General features: G+C 40.7%; 1 protein-coding gene across 1 annotated transcript in view; it reads left to right on the top strand.

Annotated features, from left to right (window-relative positions):
• The window catches only part of LOC117408747 (zeta-sarcoglycan-like), a 296,683-nt gene extending 283,639 nt beyond the window's left edge, over positions 1–13,044 (top strand). Inside the window, exons 7-8 of the mRNA XM_058997772.1 lie at positions 4,412–4,535; positions 10,306–13,044. Coding sequence (XP_058853755.1) covers positions 4,412–4,535; positions 10,306–10,500 — 319 coding nt within the window. The 3' untranslated portion in view covers positions 10,501–13,044. The remainder of the gene's footprint in view (positions 1–4,411; positions 4,536–10,305) is intronic.
• Positions 13,045–22,488: the final 9,444 nt, after the last annotated feature.

Genomic DNA, 22,488 nt, shown 5'->3' with positions numbered 1-22,488 from the left:
ATTTATTTTCTAAAGTGTTAGATTGTGGTAGATTGAAGTGAATTTTCATAGCATGTAAACTGGACCAGCTGTAAACCTGCAGGGCAGTATAAATTGGCAAACAGTATCTTAGAACGCCAGCCAGTCTAAGGGACACACGTCCAAGGACAGTCTGAGCTGTGGCAGTCAGAGCAAGGACAGTTAGAGTGAGGATCGTTTCCTAATCTCTCCCAATGGCTACTAGAGGCCTCATCCCTACTCTGACACCTAACGTCTAGATCCCCTGGACAAAGCGTGCTCACTCTTTCTCCTGTCCTAGAATGAACACTGGTAAGTACCTGCTGCAGATACCGTTACTAACTCTTTCTCCCCCTACGCTGCCTGCTACAAATTTGAAAATCTCATTTTTCAATTGTCATTCTCTGACTAACAAATCTCTGCTTCTAAGTGAACTTATAACTGATGCCAAGCTTGATCTTCTCTGTCTAGCTGAAACCTGGCACTCTGTAAACAACATGCACTAGCTGCATCTAGCCACCCCAAATGGCTATTCCCTTTGCCAGCCTTTTCTTCATTTGAGCATCTCGCCATCAAGCTCCCCTCTCCCATGTCCCTTGCTGTTATCTACTGTCCACCAAAGAATAACTACTTTTATTACTGAGTTTTCGGAATTCCTCTCCCTCGTCTGCACTTCTACTGACAAAATCCTACTCCTAGGTGACTTCAACATTCATGTTGACTTGCCTTCTTCCCTCCTAGTGACTGATCTGTCAACGTCTCCACACCCGAAGACACCCTGGTTCTGCACAGCATCAGGGGTCTTAACGTCTCCAATCTCTCCGTCTCAGATATCTCTCTCTCTCTCTGACCATTTCCTAATCACTGCTAATATTAATCTTCCTGCTCCTTCCTCCGCTACTAATACTGTTATTTTCTTCCTTCCCAAGAATCTGCTGAATCCTCTGAAGCTCTCGGGATGTGGATCTTCATCCCCTTTAACTGGTACTCTCCCGTCCTCAGTTGACGATGCGGTGACTCTCTACAACGCCACCCTTACTGAGATCACCGACACTGTTGCCCCGCTTAGAACCAGAACCATCAAGAAAGATTGAAACTGCCCATGGTACACCCTCGAACCTCAACTGCTTAAATCTGCCTGCTGCAAGCTCGTGCGCAACTGGAGGTCGTCTAGACTAACGGTTCACAGAGAGATCTGGACCGACCATCTCCAAATCCTACATCCAGCCACAGATAGATCCATCTGTTCATCCTCCTCTCTTACCTGTCATGATTTCTCCTCTTTCTTTCTGAACAAAATTGACAAATTGACATCTATTCTACACTCTCCCGCCACAAACACAGTTTAATACTTGACCACCTTGATTCTCCTCTGGTTGCCCCTCCTGATCTCTCCTCTCTCCATTGCTGATGTCTCCAGAGTACTGTTGAAAACAACTACTGCCACGTGCCCCCTGGACGATTAATCTTGTCCGTCCCTGTGCTTCTGATCTTACTCCTTCCATTATGCACACTCTCAACCTGTCCCTGGACTCAGGCTGAGTTCCTGCAGCCCTTAAGCTTGCCCGGGTTACGCTGGTACTCAAAAAAACCCTCACTCGACCTGGCTGACTTATCTCATTTCCGGCCCATCTCCAATCTCACTTTTCTCTCCAAAACTCTCAAAAGGGCTGTAGCCAGTCAGCTGATGAAACATCTCACAGATAACAATCTGCTTGAATCTCTGCAGTCTGGCTTCTGGACGCATCACAGTACTGAAACTGCTCTGTTTTTGAAAGAACATGACTTATAACATTTAGTGTGGCATTTTCGTTTATTTTGGCAACAGTATAAGTCATGGGGTAGGTGTACTAAAGTGTTGCGCCTGTCGCAATAGTCTCAAACCAGTTGCAGACAAGTCAGAAGTCTGGGGTGAAATGTACTAAACAGGAGAATGCTATTTGTGACTTTTTAGGGAATGCTTTGTGGCAGCAGTTTTTCTTTGCGGTTCAACCACAGATGAATATGTAGTTATGTAAGGGGGTGGAGATAGTGCAAATCAGGGTTCTAAAATATTAGATTGAGATTTATGAAAGCTGCAGACAATTGCAACATTTACAATTGCATTCATTTTTTAAGAACTTTTGAAAACATGTTTTAAACAGTCGCAATTGTTGCTGGCATTTCCCAGTCCACCTTTTCTCGTGCATTGCCAGTTGTGCTCAATGCATTTTTGAGGCGAACAGTGAAATACCTATTTTTCCCTAAAACCAGGGAGCAATAGACTGCACACATGTTCCGCTAACCCCTCCAGCTCATGCTGAGCATATGTATAGGAACAGGACTGGAGAGTATACATTTGGCTTATAGGCTACTCATGATAATACGATTTAGTGGTATAATGCATGGTATAATGTTGCTTGTTCCTTGAAATTCGTATTAACGATAATTGACTGTCCTGCTATAAGTATCGTAACTCGTCAATGCGCCACCATGATCTATTATGTGTTATCTAGGCTGCCAAGTTAATAATAATAATAATAATAATAATAATAATAATAATAATAATCATTAACTGGTAGTTTCAATTACACATTTGTCATTCATATTACACCAATGTGTGCAATGCAGCAGCATGATTTATTTTGTGCACTAGGTGTTCATTTGATTTTACTACTGTACTGTATACTGTATAGGCGTACTGTATAGATTTATATATTTTTTCATAATGTAATGTGTAGCCTACTGTGATCCCTAATGTGACCCCGAGGTGTAGTAGGTCTTGTAGTAAACCACAGATAGGAGACTTGAGTTGCAGTTCAACAACACTCTTGGTGTTCTTTATTTATATATTTTAATTCACTATAACAAAACAAACAAACAAAACAAAAGCCTAACTCCGGCAAGGAGTGCTAACTTAACTTTTATAAGGAAGCCCTGTCTAACCACGGGACAGCTAGCCGTTTACCCGTAACAAAAACAAATATTAAACTTAATTTCTTCAACAACGCGTTTGTTATCTTTTGTTTTTCTCTCCAGCTCCACACACATATACCCTTCTTCCATACACCTCTCCCAGATGGGTTGAACCTGTCCCTTTTTAAAGGGCTTGTAATTACCTGATTTAAGTCCACCTGCCAACAATAAATCAATTGACTGGGCCAACAAGCCAAACCCTGTGGCCTTCTGGGCAATGTAGTTTCTTGTAGTCAGGCCAAGACCTCTAGTGGTTGTACAGTGAAATCACAGGGCATAAAGCTCTTTCCACCCTCAAGCTTATATAGTACCCTTGAATGACTTTATTACACCTACCCAAAACACATTAGTGTTATTTCAGTGCAATGATTTATACATTTAAAATACATTAAGCACGATAAATGTATGTGTGTGCGATATTTATTCATTTTTTTAAACCCGACACCTCCTAATGTCAGACAAATATTTCCGGTTTAGCGAGGGGCTACTCCTGTATGATTATAAAAAGCTTTTTAGTAGCATTTTTTATTTGGGGGCGAAGGTGGGGGCCCCACTATAGACCCACTATAGATTTGGATGGGATTAAGCTGCCTTTCATTTATATATATATATATATATATATATATATATATATATATATATATATATATATATATATATAACAGTATTAAAATAGGTAAAAATGAAGACGGAACAGAATGCATTGTACAGATGACGTTTACATTTAACAAAAACAATGTTATTTTGATTCTTGCACCCTTGCTTGCGCAGACGTTAACCTTCGGGCACCCTTTACTGCAGCAAACCACAGATCAGCTCCTGCTAATTATTTGAACAATGTCTTACGACTCTCGCAATGTACGCTAGAGATCTCGCTAAGAAGACGTAACAAATATTTAAATTAGTATATTGCGGCTCTTTTCATTAACATATCTTCTCTTAGTACATACAACAACATATCCACTTTGTTAAGTGTTGTTTGCGCTGCGACCGGCCCATCTTAGTACACCTACCCCCATGTCTTTAGTTACTCATTGTGGGTTTCAAAGTTATATGTTTTATTGCTCTAAACTGAAGTTTTGTATAACCTGAATGCTTAGGCTGCAGCATGTAATTTATTCATGTTGACAACACCATTATGTATCTTCCTTGACATTTTCAAGAGTTTATTCCTCTAGGAATTTAGAGAGGAAATTAAACTCCTTTTTCTCCAATCATTTTAATCAAATCAGTCACAAAATATTGTTATAATTTTCAACTGTATCATAAATGTTCCTGTAACATACTGACCAATTATACAACCATTTCATTTCACTGCAGATGGCTTTACAGAAAGCATATTATGTAACAAATCCATAGATTAATCTATTTCTAAACTCAATACCAGAGAGACTAAATGTATTGACAGTGGAAGTGTTTTATATAACCTGATATTTACTCATCAGTGCACATTTTACAGGCTTGAATCTCCAACACGGACCCTTACAATGGAGGCTCCAAAGGGGGTTGAAATTAGTGCTGATGCAGGGGACTTCAAGGCAACCTGTCGAAAAGAGCTGCAGCTTGAGTCCACAGAGGGACAGGTGAGCTTGTCTACTACATCAAGTGTTTATTTACAATTAATCTGAGAATAAATTAGAACAACTTTGTCTTTTTTGATATCATATTTAACATTTAAGCTAGTTGCTTAAGTAGATGCAACTCATGTACAAAAGGTAAAGCATACCAATATTACAATAATTAGTGGTAGCTGAAAGGCTCTACCACCTATTCCGAGATTGGACGAGATATACTATTGCTTTGCTTTTCAAGCAGTAAATTATCTGCTTTTTATTTTTAGCCCTTTGCAAAGACAGTGAAATAGTAAGACTATGACCCAAACAGACCCCCAAAAAACACAAAAGACAACTGAAATACCAACACAAAAACACCTTTAAAAAAACTGCCAGTCGTGTCATTTTTTTTCTTTGGTAAAATAAAATTAGTTATTATTATTATTTCTTTATTTAGCAGACACCTTTATCCAAGGCAACTTACAGAGACTAGTGTGTGTGAACTATGCATCAGCTGCAGAGTCACTTACAACTACGTCTCACCCGAAAGACGGAGCACAAGGAGGTTAAGTGACTTGTTCAGGGTCACACAATGAGTCAGTGGCTGAGGTGGGATTTGAACCGGGGACCTTCTGGTTACAAGACCTTTTCTTTAACCACTGGACCACAGAGATGTGTGTATACAGGCATAATGAAAACCTTGAAAAAAGCTTAAGTCCTGAAATTAACCTAATATAAAGTAAAAGCAAATCTTTTTAAATAATGTTTACCTTTGGAAAGTACAGCTTTGGCTAAAACTTTTGCATCACCCTTAGAATTAACAGATTTCACTTCATAAACTTGAATGAAACATGCTAAATAATGTTAAGTTAACATATGGAATTACATACTCAAAAAAAAAAAAGTCTAAAAGGCTTTAGCTTATTTTAAAAAAACAGAGTTACTTCATGTTGTTACATACAAACTATTGTATGCAAATCTTTGAAGGTGTTTTTTTTAATCAAAAATACAAGCCTGTGTTATAATGTTTACCATTTTCTTTTTCTTTTACAAAAAATGGTACATAACTTAAATTAAGCCCAAAGAGCCATGTTCCTAAACCTTTCAGTGAGATTTTGCAATATGTTAAATTTTCCAAACCATTTGTAACTAATAATAAATTAGAAACTACCCCTCATATTAAATCATAAAACAATAACCCACATTCACACCTACTGTATGTACTACAGCTTCACGGCCTCTTGCTCTGTAAATCATTCTGCCATCATTTTGGGAAAGTCACTGAAATACAACCACATATCTGCTTCACAGTGGTGTATTGTCATCCAAGTTTAACCACAATATATATTATGTTCTTATTCATAACATTTGCAGAGCTGCAACATAAGTCTTTAGAAATCCCTTTTACTGCACCTTTGGCTTTATCACACAGCTTCAATAGAAGGGATCTTGTATATATGTGTCTGTGGAGATATGCCATGTCAGGAAAGAAGACAGGATTACGTTGTGTAATTGGGTTTCTTACTGTGGTATGTCTCTGCGCACATATCCCCACCTTTTTCTTTACTGGTCAGAATTGGAAAAATGTCCAATAACAAAAAAAGTGGAAGCTGGCAGTATAATCAGGATTTTAAAATAGCAATAATAAAGTGTGTTTATGTGCTTATACTGTGGGCTGACTGGCTTCATCCTGTAAGTGGTAGATATGCCTCATAGCATGGAGAAACACTTTTGACAAAGCGTAATATAGCAAGACTTTGTGTGGAGAGAATTCTTTTTTGCTGTAGTTGTACAACAATGTGCTGTACAGCTATGGCCAAAAGTTTTGCATGACACAGAATTGAGACATCATTTAAAAAAAAAAAAACAACAAAAAAAACTTTAGATAGTTTATGTAACATCACGTAATCAAAGTAACTATAAAATGATATTGCAAAATTTACCGGAAGCCGTAATTTCATGTTATTGGATTAACTAAACAATAATTAATCACAAGTTTTCAAGATCTCAAAGGTCTGCCAATCTGATTTAGACTGAATATATACTGTGTTCTTAAATAGTAAAGTTAGTATTATTTGTTTTGCAAAAGAGAAATGTTATGTTTCACTTTCATTGCATTTGCACTTTTATTAAATCTGTAATACAATGATGCATTTACGAGATTGTGCTTCAGTTCATTTGATTCCAGATAATGTATTTTTTTCTTTACTCTTTTACACAAAAACATGTGCTGCCCTCTCAAACTGACATGATACAGCACATTCCACTCACCCATGTAAACACAGTTTCATAACAGTGTACCTCAAATACTTCCATTTTTGCATTCGAGAATATCATTGTGTCATACATATGTTGCATGAATGAACTGTTCTTAAAGTGCTCCCATTCCCCCTAACCATGTTACTATGAATGCTAATGCCGGCCCATCACTCCTTCCTCCCTTGCAAAAGACTGAATTATGCCATTGAACATCTGCAATTCCATACAACAGAAAGTTGTGCTAGGACATAGATTCATATTACAGCATTACTGGTTGTCCTTCTGTCATGCACCTGTGTCTCACGATTTACCATACATATACATTTCCTCTTGTGTTGCCCTGCATGCAGTTCCCCACCCCCCACCCAACAACTGACACACATCAAACATGTGGATGCCACTCTAGACATTGATCATGTCAGTGGAATTCAGAGGTACAGTGTGATGCCACTATTTTGCATCTGTCTCCTACTAAACCTGCATAAGCAGTGCCCAGATATACACATACCCCCAACACACTGGCATGGCAGCAGACCTCATATACCTAGTGGACCATGATGATGGATGGCTCTTGTGTTATCTGCAGAGTTGTATGTTGTTTGTCTTAACTGATGATGGCTGTCTGTGGTTGCTTGTGTTGCCATGGCCCTTTCCACAGCTTGTAAGGGGGTGGGAGGGAATGCAGAGTTAGGATTAAAAATCCTAACAGCGCATTTCCCTACTTTTGTCATTTTAATATCAACCCTAAATGATGCATTGTGGCTAAGTGGTAAGTGGTAAGTAGTGTGCAGGTGCAGGAGTAATACAATGATCAATGAAAAACGATAATCCAGGTACAGCGACAGCTCCGGATCGTGTTAGCTGTCTAGTCTTAGTGAACAAATAACAGGGTTTTAGACAGACAGACAAAACAAACAAAACACTCATGGTTGTTTACAAAATCAAAGGTCCTTCCGGTTTAGCGTAACCACAATAAAGGAACAGACTACCTCGCTACGTCCCCTTATGACCATAACCCCTTGGTTAACGAGTGCAACCGCTCCTCCAATCTGCAGCTGCCACATCGTTTTTCTTCCAGGTCGATGATTTAGTGTGCCATAGCTCTGCCCCCTGTCTAGATGGCCAACTTCCGCCTAACCCTGGGAATGAATTGTCAGGCCATCCAGTCCAAGATACTCTGTTCCCTTTACACAGCGCCCTCACAGGTTGGAAGGGAGATCTAACGCCAAGAATCATTCTTTCTCTGTCACATGCAAGTTTTTTTGAAAGAATATATTATATATATATATATATATATATATATATATATATATATATATATATACACATACATATATATATGCAGTATATATGTGTGTATGTGTACATATATATGTATATGTGTGTGTATATATATATATATATATATATATATATATATATATATATATATATAGACACACACACACACACAGTCAGCCTCGGTTAACTCAACACCCCACGGTGTTTTGCATTTCGTTCTCACACTTGCCTGGGAACTAGATAGCTTCCAATGTGTCCATTTCGTGTTGTGTTGTTCTTTCTCACTAATTTAACAGAATGTTCTCATAATTAGGATTAGCAGCTTAAGACTTAAAGGGAAACCGTTAAAAGGAAAATAAACACCGAAAACTTCAAGCCATACTTATAATACTTACTAGCATGTGCGGTAATCGAAAAATATTTTATGCTTATATGCTGCTGTTGCTTTCAGGTTGCAATGAATCAACATGTACCAAAAAGGCAGACACAGGCATTGAAATTTGCAAAGGATTAAAAACATTTTGTGTGACCTGAGACATAATAATTTGTTTTGTAAATGCATTATCTAAATGAATGTTATTAAATTACATACTTCATTTTGTTCATATTACATCTTCTGGCTTTTACAGTGTATGTAAGACGTACATAATTACAGGAAAGCATGTCAGAGACAAATATAAAATTCATAAGTTATGGGCCATCTTTTAAGAGACCACCTGTGTTAAGAGGTGTGACAGGATGGCAGAGGATACTGGCGTTCTCAAGACTCAGAGGCAGAGTATTTTAGCAAATGGGGGTTTATTTTTAATAAACCAAAACATAAATAAAACAAAGAAACGCCACACGGCAAAATAAAGGGCACAATGGCCAAAACAAAGATTTAAACAAAACAGAAATATCTTAAACTAAACATACAAAACTCACAGTCATGAAAACAGCAAACACACAGCCCCCAGTACTTCAGTGTTTCTCCTTTGTTCTCCTCCCTTTTTCCCGTGCTGCAGCATGGCCCGCTTTATATTGGCCAGCTGGGCCAATTAAACAATTAATAATATAATCCCCCAATTTGGTGATTGGGATCATGTGTTTAATTGGCGGCCATTCCAGCTCTGGTCTGTAGCTCCACTCCAGAGCCAGAATGGTCGCCAATCACGTGACCCCTTCCATTAAAGGGGCAGGACAACTTTGCCCTGCCACAAGAGGACACAATTAGACTTGAGTGGTCTCTTAATACAGGTTTGACTGTATATATATATATATATATATATATATATATATATATATATATATATATATATATATATATACACAGGCTCCCTTGAGAAAAATATGTACAACATATCGAAACTTTGGGCAGCTGGCTCAAAATATATAGATAGATAGATATATATATATATAATTTCTTTCCATATATTGTTATGTACTGTTACAATTGTGTGCTTATTTGCATTTTATGTATTTATTTATTTTGTCTTTGTTATTTTCATAGTTTATTACACAGTTTTTTTAACACAGCGTTTTGCCTTCCATTAGAACTGTAGTGATTCAAAATTGATTTTTTTTGTTGAAGTTCTGATGCCACCTTTGAATGTAAACCTCAATGTTTCTTTCCTACTTTCACGTGAAGAAGAAACCTTTGAGGTCTTGAAAACTTGTGACTAATTTAGTTAGTCCAATAAAAGGTGTCACGTCTCCTTCTCTTTGTCTGTCATCTCTGGAATGATACGGCTTTCAACGACTATGTTAGATTTCGAAATGTCACACTTCAATTTTTGTCAGTTTTTCATTAAGTATATGGAAACTACAAGCAGTATGTAATTCAATATGTTAATGTAACATTATTCAGCATGTTTCATTCGAGTTTATGAAGCAAAATTAGTTAATTCTATAGGTTGATGCAAAACCTTTGGCCATAGCTGTATATGTGAATGAGTCTGCAATATTGTTTTTTTATTAGTATTATTTCTATTTGATCTGGACGTGAAATTCCAAAAATGGAATCTCTATCTATTTTACACTATATCCTGTAGACATCCATTCTTTTTATGATAACAAGAATAAACTGTATACAGTACTTACAGGCACTGTAGAAATGTGAATGTAATTTTCAACTTTTTTATTGATTATTGTGTAAAAATTGTATATCTACTTTGCATTAACATTTTATTGTTTTATCAAAACAGCTTTCAATAACATATAAACAAAAAACTATTTGCCATAGACCAATGTAATATATAATTTTATTTTTTGTGTTCCTCAGATATTTTTAAATGCAAACACAATCCGATTAGGCAATCTTCCACATGGCACCTTTGCTGCTTCCTCGCCTGGTTCAACGGGTCCGAAACAGATTGTCTACGAGCTGTGTGTCTGCCCAAATGGAAAACTGTACCTTTCTCCAGCAGGGACATCTTCCACCTGCCAGTCCACCAGCAATGTATGTTTGTGGAGCTGAAAGCAGACTCAACCTTACACCAGAAAAGCCTTTGTTACTGTTCTCGCATTTCTGGTTTGTCTCCCCTTAACTGAAAATCAGGAATTACAAAAGGCATCCAAAGCCATTTCTTCCAGACTGTGCAGAAATAAAAATAAGTTGCCTTTTTTGAATAAAGCTACTAATAAACACAGAAAAAAAGAAATGCAAGACAGAAGATACAGGACACATTCTGCACATGGAGAGCTTGGGATGTAATATCTTTTCTAAAACAGATAAATACACAGGTGCCTTTGCTACTGTCAGTAAAGCACATAATTTCCAAACTTAAGAAGACCTGGTTATTCCCCACCTAATAAACTTTTACCCCAGAATGACCTTCAGTAAAGTTCATATACAGTATGTATTTCTTTATTATTTCACTAAAAGCACAAATTGTGATGTGTGTGTGTGTATATATAGAGATTTAAAAAAAAGTCAAAAGAAAATCCCCAGATTTTAAGCAATGCTGAGAATGCTTGGTCGTACTTTATATTATCCATCAGCCTACTTGTATGTGTTTTGAGGTTTCATAATATTTTACAATGAAATATAGTATGTTTTGTATACTTTGAATCGTGTACAATATATTTTGAAATTGTTGGTGAATTTTTTTTTTTTTTTTTAATTGTCTGAAAACCTCTAGTGTGGATGATAAACTGAAAAGCTATTGTACAGCAACATCTGCTACACATTATTTAAAGGTATATTTTCATTGACTCCAGTCCAAACATACTAATAAAATTCTAGCATTACAGTTCTTATAAAATTGCTGTTTATTAACAGACCAAAGAATGGGTTGTGTAATATAACATGTAACTTTTTTTTTGCTACTTCAATTGTTGAAACAAAACAAAAAAGTCAGTATCCAGGCAACAAGAAGGTTACAATTGTATAAAATTATATTCCTAATATAAAAATATATGTTATTAATATAATGATTAACAATGCCTGGCATATATAGAGAATACTGGAACAGATATGGTGTGTAGCCTCAATAATGTCTTGTTTATACATTGCTTACCAGCTCTGCGACCGATGTAATCCCCTTTTTTTTGCAGTTGCATTTGCCACCCATGGCAGACCCTAAAATGAGAGATAATACAGACTGGAGAATACAAAACTAATTAAACAGTTTTTCGTAGAAAAATATACTTCTTCATCATCAGAAAATATACCGTTATTCAACGACGATACACAAAAAAGCTTGTTTGTCCAATGGTAAAAATAAACGTACATTTTAATCAGGCATCAATTTGTTGATTAAGTCTTCAGGGGTTAAAATCAGTTGATATTTTGTGTTCATTATTTGTCATTTTCTTATGTACTGTATATAGTAATCTAAGTCAACAGAAAAACATATTTTCTTACAGATTCTATGCAATATGTTTGTAAGATTGCAATATTACCAAAATGGCAAAAGCTGTGCTTTTGAACTTTATCTTGCTTTGTGTAAAACTTACATATTTTTTCTACTTGCGACCTCATCCGTCATGTTTTTTTTTTTTTTTGTATTTAACAGTTGTGAAGCATTTGATCATGTGTTGTAACTCTGTGGTTTTAAAACCAGTTTTGAGAAGTTGGATTATATATTTGTATTTTATTTTATTTCATATACCAGGTTAATTGCAGCTTGTTTATTACCACAAAAACATTTTGCTGTTAAACTTGATGTCATACGCATTAACTTAGAAAGCTACTGTAAATGCCACAAGGAAAATACATTTTCATAAAATATAAAAAAAGAATGGTCTTCATGTTTTATCAACTCCAGTTATGACTAATTTAAGTGACTGATCAACAGATGTGTTTGTTAAAATGACGAGGGAATTTTGAGATTTTGAGGTTTGAGACAGTTTATGAATAATTACCACAAGACATAGGATACTGAACTGTAGCACTGATACAGATTTTGATGTGTGATCAATAAAATAGAAAAAAAATGTAGTACCTTTTTAGTGTAGTCTTGTGTTCGAGTGTACTGTGTACAATACTACTTAAAACTAAACACGACTCCAGTATTTCTAAAAGTAATAAAGCATTTAATTTTTGTATCCAACTTTTCAAGCTTTGAATTGTATTACCTAATTACAATGTATTATTGTTCTGTTTTGTTTGAAATTACATATTATGCAATTTTCACACGATTAAAACATTTAGTGAAAGCCCATATATCTTTTTTTTTATAATCCACCTAATTTCTAAATGGGAATAATGTTTTTTTTAAGTTGCTTTTGCAGGTATACAGTCTAGTGGAAAGTCTGGGACTAACAGTACAGACCTAATAGCACATTGCCAATGGTTTATCTGGTTCTTAGCATGGCTGTTAAAGTAATTGAGTTGTCATACAATTGTCTGTGGAGGTTTTTATTGCAGTAGCTAAATTGTGTTTGTGCCATATACTGTTGGTATATGGCTTTTATGTGTATTGTTCCCATTGAAGAGAGGAAGACATGGTCATTATCACAGACATAGGACCATCAGCTGACAAAGTGATTAAAAGTAGATGTATTTGTACCAACTCACACAGTGATGTAAATAAAATGTTTTGTTTATACATTTTGTACATAAACGTGTAATACTTAAAGTCGCATTGTGAGAATATATAAAAAAATATCTTTAGAGTAGAACAACTTTGTGCACGAACATTACAAAGACCCAAAATATAATCTGACTTACAATTTCATACTAATACCCCCACCACCACGTAATTTTTGTAAGTAGCAACAGTGGTGACTGGTGGACAAAACAAATGGGAAGGCAGAAAAAAGGCAGAGGGCTTGGGGTCTTATTATTGTATTCTGACTGACAACACTTTTCATACGTTTTATACGTTTCTATACGTTTTACCCCAATTTGGCTGTTAAACACATTTTCTTCACTAGCCAGCAAGGAAAAGAAAACAGGAGCCCTTCATAGTTATATAAACGAATACACTTAACAGTTACACACGGCCAGTGTATGTTTAAAAATGCACTGTATACAACATTAATATAGCATTTCGATTTCAAGACCATGTCACTTTAACATACTTTGTTTAAAGTATTTTCTAAACAAAGTTGTTAAGGCAGGAGAAAAAATCAAGCACATCCTATCGACTTAATTTTGCTTAACTTAAATAAATGGCCCCAAAAAATATTATATACCATTCTGTACAATATGAAACATATATATACAGTGCCATGAAAAAGTATTTGCCCCTGTGGCAATGTGCTCCGCCCCTGTGTGCATTTCTGTGTTCTGTGTTCTGTGTATGTTGCGTGTGTTAATGTTGGTGTATAGAGATTGGTACACGGGATTGTGGCAGTCTGGCTCGCAGTGGTGACGTCACGGACCAGGAAGTAGAAACCAAAACAATGGATGGGCGGTTGAAGCTGAGTGCAACGGCACTCAGCGTATTTATTAATAAACAAAACAAAAGATTTAAACAAAACAACAAAACACAAAACAAAAAGGCACAAGGGCCAAACGAATAAACAAATACTGTTTAGCAGTCGTCTTTCACTGTCGTGATTTTTCGCTCGCTCTCTCCGTACTCTCCTCTGTACACTCCACCCCGAGTGCAGAGAGCTGCAGGTTTATATATTCTGGCCGAGGGATTAACTAGTTGTTAATTATCTTATTACCCCTCGGCCAGACTCTGCACGTGTTTGGTAAGGATGCATGACTGTCAGCTAGTTAAATAATCAGTAGCTGATCAGCCATGCATCCTCACGGGGTTTTCAAATATAATAATAAAAGACGCGGCGCTTTTACCCGCGCCGCAAACAAAAATACAAATAATAATACATAGGGGTGGGACACTCCGCCACACATGCCCCCCCTTGTGCGCAGCACACATGGACTTTTCGGCCACCTCCCCCCTTAGTCCCCAAAGTCCCGGTTAGCAGTCCCGGCGCAGGAACAGGGGCAGCAACGGGCCAAAGGTGGCGGCCACGGTGGGATGTCCTCCTCCCACCCAAACAACTGTAGCGTCCCAGTGGACAACGCACAGGCCGGTTCCTCTGGCCAGAAAAATTTTGGGGGTGGTCTCCAGACCTGCCCCCCCTTCTTCATGGCCAGCAGCTCCCCTCCGTGGGGCTCCAGCCACCCTTTCTCCTGCAGCGAAATTGCTGCGGGGGAAGCTGGTCTCCTGACCTCCCCCCCCCCCTTCTTCATGGCTGGCAGCTGCCCTTCACGGGGCTCCAGCCACAGTATTTCCTGCCGCGAAAGTGCGGCTGGGGGAGCTGGTCTCCTGACCTCCCCCCCCTTTTCCATGGCTGGCAGCTCCCCTTCATGGGGTTCCAGCCACAGTATTTCCTGCCGCGAAAGTGCGGCTGGGGGAGCTGGTATTCTGACCTCCCCCCCTTCTTCGTGGCCGGCAGCTGCCCTTCATGGGGCTCCAGCCACAGTATTTCCTGCCGCATGGCAGGACTGGTAGCGACCCCAGGCAAAACAGGACCGTCGGGAGGCGAAGGTAGCAGCTGCAGACCTTCAGCAGGCAACGGCAGCCGCAGCGGACCCTTGGGGGGCGACAGCAGCAGCAGCGGACCCTCGGGGGGCGATGGCAGCAGCAGCGGACCCTCTGGAGGCGACAGAGCAACAGGCAGCCCCAGGCGATGCGGAGCAACAGGCAGCCCCAGGCGATGCGGAGCAACAGGCAGCCCCAGGCGATGCGGAGAAACAGGCAGCCCCATGCGATGCGGAGAAACAGGCATCCTTGGGCGATGCGGAGAAACAGGCATCCTTGGGCGAAGCGAGGCAGGCATCCTTGGGCGAAGCGAGGCAGGCATCCTTGGGCGAAGCGAGGCACGCATCCTTGGGCGAAGCGAGGCACGCATCCTTGGGCGAAGCAAGGCAGGCATCCTTGGGCGAAGCGAGGCAGGCATCCCTGGGCGGTGCGAGGCAGGGCAGGAGCAGTCCTTCCCATGACGGTGGATGTGGAACCAGCAGGTATTCACCCTCTGCTGGTGGAGGTGGCGGAGGCAGAGGCAGCTTTTGCTGCTCTGCTCCTGGCGATGGTGGAGACAGAAGCAGCTCCTGCTGCTCTGCTCCTGGCGATGGTGGAGACAGAAGCAGCTCCTGCTGCTCTGCTCCTGGTGGTGGTGGAGACAGAGGCAGCTCCTGCTGCTCTGCTCCTGGTGGTGGTGGAGACAGAGGCAGCTCCTGCTGCTCTGCTCCTGGTGGTGGTGGAGACAGAGGCAGCTCCTGCTGCTCTGCTCCTGGTGGTGGTGGAGACAGAGGCAGCTCCTGCTGCTCTGCTCCTAGCGCTGGAGACGGCAGCAATGGCCCATCTCCCTCTGGCGTTGGAGACGGCAGCGATGGCTCCTCTCCCTCTGGCGCTGGAGACGGCAGCGATGGCTCCTCTCCCTCTGGCGCTGGAGAAGGCAGCGATGGTTCCTCTCCCTCTGGCGCTGGAGAAGGCAGCGATGGCTCCTCTCCCTCTGGCGCTGGAGAAGGCAGCGATGGCTCCTCTCCCTCTGGCGCTGGAGAAGGCAGCGATGGCTCCTCTCCCTCTGGCGCTGGAGAAGGCAGCGATGGCTCCTCTCCCTCTGGCGCTGGAGAAGGCCGCGATGGTTCCTCTCCCTCTGGCGCTGGAGAAGGCAGCGATAGCTCCTCTCCCTCTGGCGCTGGAGAAGGCAGCGATGGCTCCTCTCCCTCTGGCGCTGGAGAAGGCAGCGATGACTCCTCTCCCTCTGGTGCTGGAGAAGGCAGCGATGGCTCCTCTCCCTCTGGCGCTGGAGAAGACAGCGATGGCTCCTCTCCTTCTGGCGCTGGAAACAGCAGCGGGGCCCCTCCCATATCTGCAGCCAGGTAGTTGAGCACCATGGCTGCGATGTCTGGGAGGGATGCTGGGTGGTGTGTCTGTTCCCAGGCCTCCCAGCGCTCCCCATCTCTCGCCCACAGGAGGTTGATCACAGCAGGGAGAGCCACCATTATATCCCTCTCAGGCTCCGCCAACCAGTCCCAGATCCCCTCAGAGGAGACAGGATTCTTCCGCCTCGGAGGATGTGGGTGCTCTCTCACCCTTGCTGGATGCTCAGGCTCCTTCCTCTCCTGCCATGGAGGGGGTTGGTCCGGTGCCACGTGCCCGACCTCACCAACCGCGAAGCACCACTCCTCACCCTTCAGGCAGGTGAGGCAGACGTCCAGCGTGGTAAGGTAAGGCTGCTGTTGCTGCGCCTCCTGCTGCTGTTGTTGCTGCTGCTGCTGCTTTCTTCTCCGGCTACTTTTCCCCATTTGTTTTTATTTTTATTTATTTATTTTTTTCCAAAAAAAACCCCACACAAAAAATACTTTGGAAAAACAAAAAAACGTCCTTATCCTTCCTGGTCCCACTGTTGGAGGCGTTTGTTTTGTCCCACACAGGACACCATATGTGGCAGCCTGGCTCGCAGTGGTGACGTCACAGACCAGGAAGTAGAAACCAAAACAATGGATGGGCGGTAGAAGCTGAGTGCAACGGCACTCAGCGCATTTATTAATAAACAAAACAAAAGATTTAAACAAAACAACAAAACACAAAACAAAAAGGCATAAGGGCCAAACGAATGAACAAATACTGTTTAGCAGTCGTCTTTCGCTGTCGTGATTTTTCGCAAACAAAAATACAAAGAATAATACATAGGGGTGGGACACTCCGCCACAGGGATATAAACGGGTCTGTGTTTCACGTGGTATTTAATTTGTATAATTGTATTTAGGCACGGGATTGCACATCACTGCACGTGCATTTAAAGTAAGTAATATGCGCGCACGAGGTTGCACATAATTAATTCACATGCTGGGATTCAAGTGAATAATTAATTAGTAATTGAATCCCAGCACAACAGTATAAATAGATGCACGTTTCATTCACTCGGGGTTGGGTGTTCGGTGAGTGGAGAACGGGATTGGAGATGGAGGTAAAGTTAAAGTTAAAAAGAATAGATAAAATATCTGCTCACCGTATTTGTCTGTCTAGTCCGTTTTGTTTATCTGTTTATTTTGGCCTAAGTGTCGTGTTCTGTTTTGTGTTTAAAACCTTTTTATTTTGCAATAAACCTTCTGAACGCTACCATTGCGTCTCAGTTTCACTCACCACTACTGTCTGTCTGTGTTTCTTCCGGGTCTGACGTGTCACCACTCAGCCAGCCTTGTGACAGCCCCCTGTCTGATTTTCTGCATTTTTGCATATTTTTCACATTGTATTTGGTCAGATTTTTTTGTGGGTTGTAGTAGTATATAGAGGGAGTCTGAGAGAAAAAATGACACCAAAGTTTGGTGCTTCTTTCATTTGTTTGGTGTGCAAGGTAATCAAACATGTAATCTTCAGGTGTGAAAAGTTATTGCCCCCCCCAGGCCTGATTTGGGCCAGCCCTGCCCAATATAAATCTGACTAACTGACTAAACAGGTTCTAGAGGCACATCATGCCACAAACAAAATAAATTCCTGAAGACCTCCGGAAAACAGTTGTTGATGCCTATCAGTCTGGAAAGGGTTACAAAGCCATTTCTAAGGCTCTGGGGCTCCATATTGTCCAAATGGAGAAAGTTTGGGACAGTAGTGAATCTTCCCATGAGTGGCAGTCCTGCCAAAATCTCTCCAAGAGCAAGGCGTAAAATCATCCAGGAAGTCACAAAGAACCCTAGAACAACATCCAGGGATCTGCAGGCCTCTCTCGCCTCAGCTAAGGTCAGTGTTCATGACTCCACCATCAGAAAAACCTGTCAAAGAAACCTTGTACACAGTCAGTGGCCACAGCAGCCTCGGCAGTAGACCAAACTGAAAGCACCAGAGTTTTAGTTTGCCTGGTAAAGCACTGCTATCTATGCTCTTCAACCCTTCCACTGCTTGTTGTCTAACTTGTCCCACATGAGCTGTGTCCTTTAGATCCCTGTTGTACCATCTCCCAAGACTTTTCACTGGCTTCTCAGACACTGTTGATATTGCCTCACCATTAATGTAGAACATTTTATCTACTACTTTACCTTTAATTATATAGATGCTCCTTGATTTAGTGGGCTTGAATTGCATTCTTGCCCATTCAATGTTATTGGTTAATTTGCCCAATAACCGATTAGTGCAGGCTACTGTTGTAGTCATGGTTGTCATGTCATCCATGTATGCTCGAATTGGTGGTAGTCGCATTCCAGAAGCCAAGCGCTCTCTTCCACTACCCATTTTGATGCCCTAATGATTACTTCCATTGCCATGGTAAAAGCCAGTGGAGAAATGGTGCATCCTGCCAATATTCCAACTTCTAAGCACTGCCATGTAGTGCTGAATTCTGAAGTTGAAAAACTAAATTGCAAATCTCCAAAGTAGGCTTTCACTAAATTTGTTATTGTCATCGGTACACTGAAAAAATCAAATGCTGTTCATGTGGCACTGAACCATATGCATTAGCCAAATCCAGGAATGTCACATGGAGCTCCTTCCTCTCCTTTTTAGCTGATTGAATTTGTTGCCAGATCACATTGATGTGTTCTAAGCATCCTGGGAAACCTGGAATGCCCGCTTTTTGTACTGAAGTGTCAATGAAGCAGTTCTTTAATAGGTAAGTTGACAATCTCTGAGCAATAATGCTGAAGAAAATCTTGCCTTCTACGTTTAATAGAGAAATAGGGTGAAACGACTGATGCTTGTAGAATCTTTGTCTTTAGGTATAAAGACTCCACCTGCTCGGCGCCAAGCTCTTGGTACAACCTGTTTATCCCATGCCACTTTCATCAATTTCCACAGGATTCGTAGAACTCCTGAAGCACTCTTGTACACTCTGTACGGAACTCCATTAGGCCCCGGAGATGATGAAGCCCTTGCTTTTTTCACAGCTTGCTCTATTTCTTTCCACTTAGGTGCACAGTCCTCTATTTGGTATTCTGATTTGAAATCCCATTGTGATAAAATAGGTGCATTTTGAAATGTCAATCTCAAAATCTGGGCAGCAATGTAAGAAAAGCTCAGTTCAGTCCATCACTTCTAGGTAGGACACTTTAATTGTCTGCAGGTTATAACAGAAACTCAGGAGTAAGTGACCTACTTTCCCTACAGTTTCCCAGAAATGTGTTAGATGCCAATCAGCCCTACATACCACATCTTTCTTTAGTGCAGCTATCACCTCCCTAACACTACAATTTGCTCCAGTATACTGTAGCTGTAAGATCCATTGGGGAAACTCACAGGTTCACATCAGTGTTTAAACGAAATTATGTTGGTCTAGTGCCAAGCTGTGGCCAAATAAAACCTAAACAAAAATATTACCAAAATTGCAGGACAACTTTCCTTGTATTGCCTTCACAAAAACTATGGAGTATTCCAAGAAATTGGCGCCCATTTCTACTAAGAGAGGGACTGATCTGACCTGCCATCCAAGATCACACATCACCAGTTGCCAAACTTTCTTCAGTTTGACAGGGTCATAATCTATAAACATACTGGAATCACTCACTCCCAAAAGGTAGACAATTAATCATCACTTCATAATTCTACCCGAATTGTAGATTTTATAGCTCAGTTAATTAACTAATGTCAATTAACTAATGTTATTATTTTTACAATTAATTTTATACAAAATTGTTTGAAACCTTTAAATGAAGTTGGGTCCCATGAGTGGCTCACCCTTAAAGCACTGCAGGATGGAGTAAAAAAATAATCCGTTTTAATGGTCAGTTCAACCAGTCTTTGGCTGAACAGATCAATAGGCCAAAGAGTCTTGAATGAGAATGTACTGTATTGTCTTAATCAATGCTATTCTTTAGCTCTCAGACTGCTTCTTTTATAGAACGGAAGCTTCAGCCAGAAGCCTGGAAGGATAAGAAATAACAGGCTGTGTGTGAGTGCATCCGAATATAGAATAATGCTCTGTACCATGGACCTTGTCACAAGAAGACTTTTACTGAAACTGTGGTGATGTACAGCTTAGATTCAATACATTTTGTACATGACTATATACACTGGTGTCTTGTAATTTAGTGGTAAGCATTCTCTGCCCTGTACCAGAAAAAAAGAATAGAAAAGACAAAGACAGTGATATGCAGACCCAATTAACATCCTAAGGCCTGTATTTAAATCAGGAATGTCATACAGTAGGATGCATATGAATAGTGGCCTAAGTAGGCAGCAGTCCACCAAACACAAATCACATTTAGCATGCTTATTAACATTCTCTTCTAAGGTCAAGGACTAATATCAGTAGTGGTTCTTTGTGGAGAAGGTTTTGTAGTAATTCTATGAACAATGTCTGGCTGTATCCAGTGTTTCTTTATTGACAGGTGTTTGTTCTTCTTTAGACTCTTTGTAATAAATGTTATTGCAGTACATATACTTTCATTGACAACAACCAGCAACTTACTATTAGAAGGCTATCATTGCTGTCAAATATCAGAGTTGGGTTGCACCACAAGTCACATTACTTAGCTTCTGATTGTTTTTAATGTAATAGTAAAGTAACAGCTTAATGTTTATTTGTGGAAGCATTGTAGAAAATGAGCAAAAATAAATGGCAGTACTTTTAATTAGACAGAAACAAGTAGAAGTGAAACATTTTTTAAGGGAAACTGTAGATTTTATACTGAAAAGGTATGAGTGGTAGGTGTTAAAATAACTTCAGCAGCAACACCACAATTCATTACCTGCATCACAGTGTAAATACGAATATGCATTGCATGTAATTTAACAAAAACTTGAGTATCTGAATGTTTTCCATCTTTTTACAATAGCTAAATGTTAACCTTTTGTGAGGTTTGGGGGGCAGGAGCTAGGGCTCTTCTAATGTTCTGCTCCTGTCAATCATCATTTCATATTTAAAGTCTAGTCTCTCAAGTGTTTTGCTTTTTTGCGTACGCCACGACCCATTCTTTGCTTGAATTAAAAAAAAAGTCCCTGACAACTCCAATTCAGACCAGGAAAGCTCCCTGCTGGATTCTTCTCAAAATCTCTCCTTCATACCACCTCACCCCTTTAGGATCGGGGCAGCAACATCGGCAGCCAAGGCGGGAATCAACCAGCATCTCATTAAGAGTCTGGGGCGCTGGTCTTCTTCAGCTGTTGACTTGTACATTCGCTCTTCCATTTCTGACATTTCCACAGCTCCACAAACTGACCTTTCTACTTTCTACCTCTGTGACAGGATAGCTGAGCGTGTGGTGTAAATGATCGTCAGACCAGTCCAGGTTTGTTGGTAAAAACTCCCGGCTTTAATTCGTCACACGGCAAAAACCCAACAAATAATAATACCGAGATACACAGCAATGTGTAACCCGATTAAACAATAATAATAATAATAGCGCCGGGATACACAACAATGTGTAACCCGACAAAACAAAGGGAAAAAGGGTTGCAGTCCCAAATGAAATGAAAAACCAAAAACAAATAGCTTCAACAAAAACACAGTCTGTCCTTCCTCAATCCCAACGAGGTGAACCACCGTAAACAGTCCGGCACTTCCGGGTCCGCGCTCCTCCGACGTAATCCCGGAGCGTCCCGTCAGTGCTCTACGGACAGACAAAAGGTGCAGGGGTCAGCAGGTATATCCACACACACACTCAAAGAACTCTCTGTATTGCGTTTCCTCTCTCTCCTCCCCTGCTCGTATTTCTTGCAGTCAAAAATGCTCTCTCTCTCTCTCTCTCACACACACAGTACCTTGTCAGAAGGAACAGGACCCTGGGCCACGCCCCCTTTTGTACGCTCCATCCCGTCCCCATTGGTCAGCGAGGGCAACCGCCGTCAGTCAATACCTGATTGCCACAGAGCTTCCCGTCGGGGTCGATGACGTTGCGTACCATGGTTCCGCCCCCTTTCCAGGTGGCCGACTTCCACCTTCCCTGGGGATGTCTGCTCCTCCTCCCTAGCGCCCTCACCGGTCGGGAGGGAGATCTAAAACAAGAGTTCATTCTCTCTTTGTCACTGTGACAGAAATACAATGAGTTCTGGTGATAAATCTTCCTCCCGACCTGTGAGGGCGCTAAAGAACGGGAGGAGAAGTATCTGGAAGGGCTGGCCTGACA

The sequence above is a fragment of the Acipenser ruthenus genome, chromosome 2 (assembly GCF_902713425.1).
Source record: "Acipenser ruthenus chromosome 2, fAciRut3.2 maternal haplotype, whole genome shotgun sequence".
Classification (NCBI taxonomy): domain Eukaryota; kingdom Metazoa; phylum Chordata; class Actinopteri; order Acipenseriformes; family Acipenseridae; genus Acipenser; species Acipenser ruthenus.
The sequence above is the reverse complement of the archived record's forward strand: the minus strand, read 5'-3'. Positions and strand labels throughout refer to the sequence as shown.